Genomic DNA, 3,071 nt, shown 5'->3' with positions numbered 1-3,071 from the left:
TTAGCAATTAGTATTTATAACTTTGGTACACTTTTTATCTGTAAGTTACTGTTATATTTTAACTTTTTGTGTGTAATTAGGAAAAAGAGAACCTTTTATCTTATAAAAATTATTTGTTTTTCCAGGTGAAGACTGGATAAAAGGCTCCCAAGGTCATCTAATTGTAACTTAAAACATAGAATATAATCAATTACAGCTTAGCAATAACCCAACTGGACATAATCTGGGTGAGATGTCTGCAAGTTCTGACTATGGGAGAGATTTGAAAAATAAATTTTATCTTTCTATGCCCAAAGAAATTCTGAAAGATGAACGACCATTTTCATGTTCAGAAAGAGAGAAAATGTTTAATGTGTTATCAAGTTTTGCTCAACATCAGAGAAATTCCACAGGAGAGAAGCCTTATTCATGTTCAGAATGTGAGAAAACCTTTACTGTGAAATCACGTCTTCTTCAACATTTCAGAATTCACACAGAAGAAAAGCCATTTTCATGTTTAGAATGTGGGAAAAGTTTTAGTCGGAAATCACATCTTGTACAACATCAGAGGACTCACACAGGAGAGAAGCCATTTTCATGTCAGGAATGTGGGAAGTTGTTTAAGCGTAAACATCATCTAGAACCACATATAAGAAGTCACACAGGAGAGAAGCCATTTTTATGTTCGGAATGTGGGAAGTGGTTTAAGAGTCAGCATCGTCTTAAGATACACCTGAGAACTCATACTGGGGAGAAGCCATATTCATGTTCAGAATGTGAAAAATATTTTGCTGACAAAGCTTGTCTTGTTAAACATCTCCGCATTCATACAGGGGAGAAGCCATTTTCATGTTCTGAATGTGGGAAGCGTTTTAGCAGAAAATCAAGTCTTGAGGAACATCAGAGAATTCACACAGGAGAGAAGCAATTTTCATGTCCTGAATGTGAGCAGTGTTTTAGTAGGAAATCAAATCTTGAGGTGCATCAGAGAATTCACACAGGAGAAAAGCCGTTTTTATGTCCAGAATGCGGGAAATATTTAAATGATAAATCAAGTCTTGTGAAACATCAGAGAATTCACACAGGAGAGAATCCATTTTCATGTCTGGAATGTGGGAAATGTTTTAATGATAAATCCAGTCTTGTGCAACATCAGAAAATTCACACAGGAGAGAGGCCATTTCCATGTCCTGAATGTAGGAAGTCATTTAAACGTAAACATCATCTTGAAAACCATCTGAGAACTCACACAGGGGAGAAGCTATTTTCATGTACTAAATGTGCAAAGTGTTTTACTGAGAAATCAAGTTTTGTGACACACCTGAGAAGTCACACAGGAGAAAAGCCATTTTAATATACAGAATGTAGGAAACATTTTAGCTATAGATCAAGTCTAATGAGATATCTAAAAAATCTTATGAGGGATTACCCTATTTTGTTAACAGTGATCTCTACAGTACCCCACTGTCACGGCTGAGGATGGGGAAAACCCTCAGCCGTGTGATGCCAGAAGATGGATGGTCGATGCAAGGCCAGGACAGGAATCAGGGAGCTGGTCACCTCCTATCAATCCCTAATTCTGACCCTGTCTCCTAGCCGTATAAGCCGACCCTGATGGTAGGAGGGCTCATACTCCGGAACCTGATATTCCTGCTAGCCCTCAGGGTGGCCCTGGACTAGGAGCTGGGTAAGACTACCTGTTCCTCCTAGATACGGACGAACAGGAGTCTCACTGGCCAAGCTATATAAAGAAAGGGGAAACATAAACAGACATATGGCAATGGCAGGTAAGTGAAACTAGTACCACACCTACCTGCCACAGACACACAACCTGGAACCCATGTACAAGTGCTGCTGTGCACAACAACACAAAGGACACAGCACACACCACACATCACACGGGAACCCAGGAAACCATAAGCTGCAATAAATAAAGAGACCAAAGCAACATCTTCACAACACCATACATGAACCTATGACCACAAGGGTGGCCCCCACTGGCAGATGGTATAACACAGGAGGATGACTCCAGCTAACCATGGCTGAAGTACCCCTCAGACTACTGATCTAAACTGAGGCTTTATAGCCCATGTAGCCACACCCACACACAGACACACCCAGTGCACACACACTAGGAAAGAAGTTAACCCTTCCAACACAAGGCAAGGGAAGACGACCACTTAAAGGGGAAGTACAACATAAACACACACTTCACCTGTTGCCACGGGCAACGGCATGCGTGGCAACCATGTCCTGGGGATCAGCCAGAAGGCCCAGACACTGCCACAACATGCATACAACACCAAACGTAGTCACGGGCAACCAAGTGAAGGAAAATGTCACTATACACCCACTCCCTGAACAATGACCTCCAGAGTACCCCGCTGCCTTAACAGTGACCTTCAAAGTCCTCTGCCCCCTTAACAGTAACCTCCATTGTTCCCGCATCTTTAACAGTGACCTCCACAGTGGCTCGCCCCCTTAACCACTTCCATACCGGGCCATTTACCCCCTTCCTGACCAGGCTTAATTTTGAAAATCTCACATGTGTCACTTTATGTGGTAATAACTTTGGAACGCTTTTATTTATTCAAGCCAATCAGAGACTGTTTTCCCATGACACATTGTACTTCATGTTAATGGTACATTTGAGTCAATATTTTTTATCTTTATTTATAAAAAAAAAAGTTAACGAAAATTTTAAAGAATTCACTGTTTTCTAAATTTGATTCTCTCTGCTTTTAAGACAGATAGTAATGCCTCATAAAATATTAATTAATTAACATTCCCCATATATATACTTTATGTGGGTATCATTTTGGTAATGTAATTTTTTTTTTTTTTAGGACGTTAGAAGGTTTAGAATTTTTTTAACTATTTTAAAAACATGTAAGAAAATTTCTAAAGTCAGATTTATTTAAGGACCAGTTCAGTTCTGAAGTCACTGTGTGGGGCTTACATAGTGGAAACCCGCCATGAATTACCCCATTGTAGAAGCTACACCCCTCAAGTTACTCAAAACTGATTTTATAAACTTTGTTAACCCTTTATATGTTCCACGAGAATTAAAGGAAAGTGGAGATGAAATTTTA

At 39.8% G+C, this 3,071-nt stretch overlaps 1 protein-coding gene across 1 annotated transcript; it reads left to right on the top strand.

The window, feature by feature from the left end:
* Positions 1-232: 232 nt before the first annotated feature.
* Positions 233-1,333, top strand: LOC120993545 (gastrula zinc finger protein XlCGF17.1-like). The gene has a single exon (XM_040422026.1). It carries the CDS (start codon positions 233-235, stop codon positions 1,331-1,333), a length of 1,101 nt encoding a protein of 366 aa, XP_040277960.1.
* Positions 1,334-3,071: the final 1,738 nt, after the last annotated feature.

The sequence above is a fragment of the Bufo bufo genome, chromosome 3, assembly GCF_905171765.1.
Source record: "Bufo bufo chromosome 3, aBufBuf1.1, whole genome shotgun sequence".
NCBI classification, from domain to species: Eukaryota; Metazoa; Chordata; class Amphibia; order Anura; family Bufonidae; genus Bufo; species Bufo bufo.
Note: the sequence above shows the minus strand (reverse complement) of the source record. Positions and strands in the feature narration are given on the sequence as shown.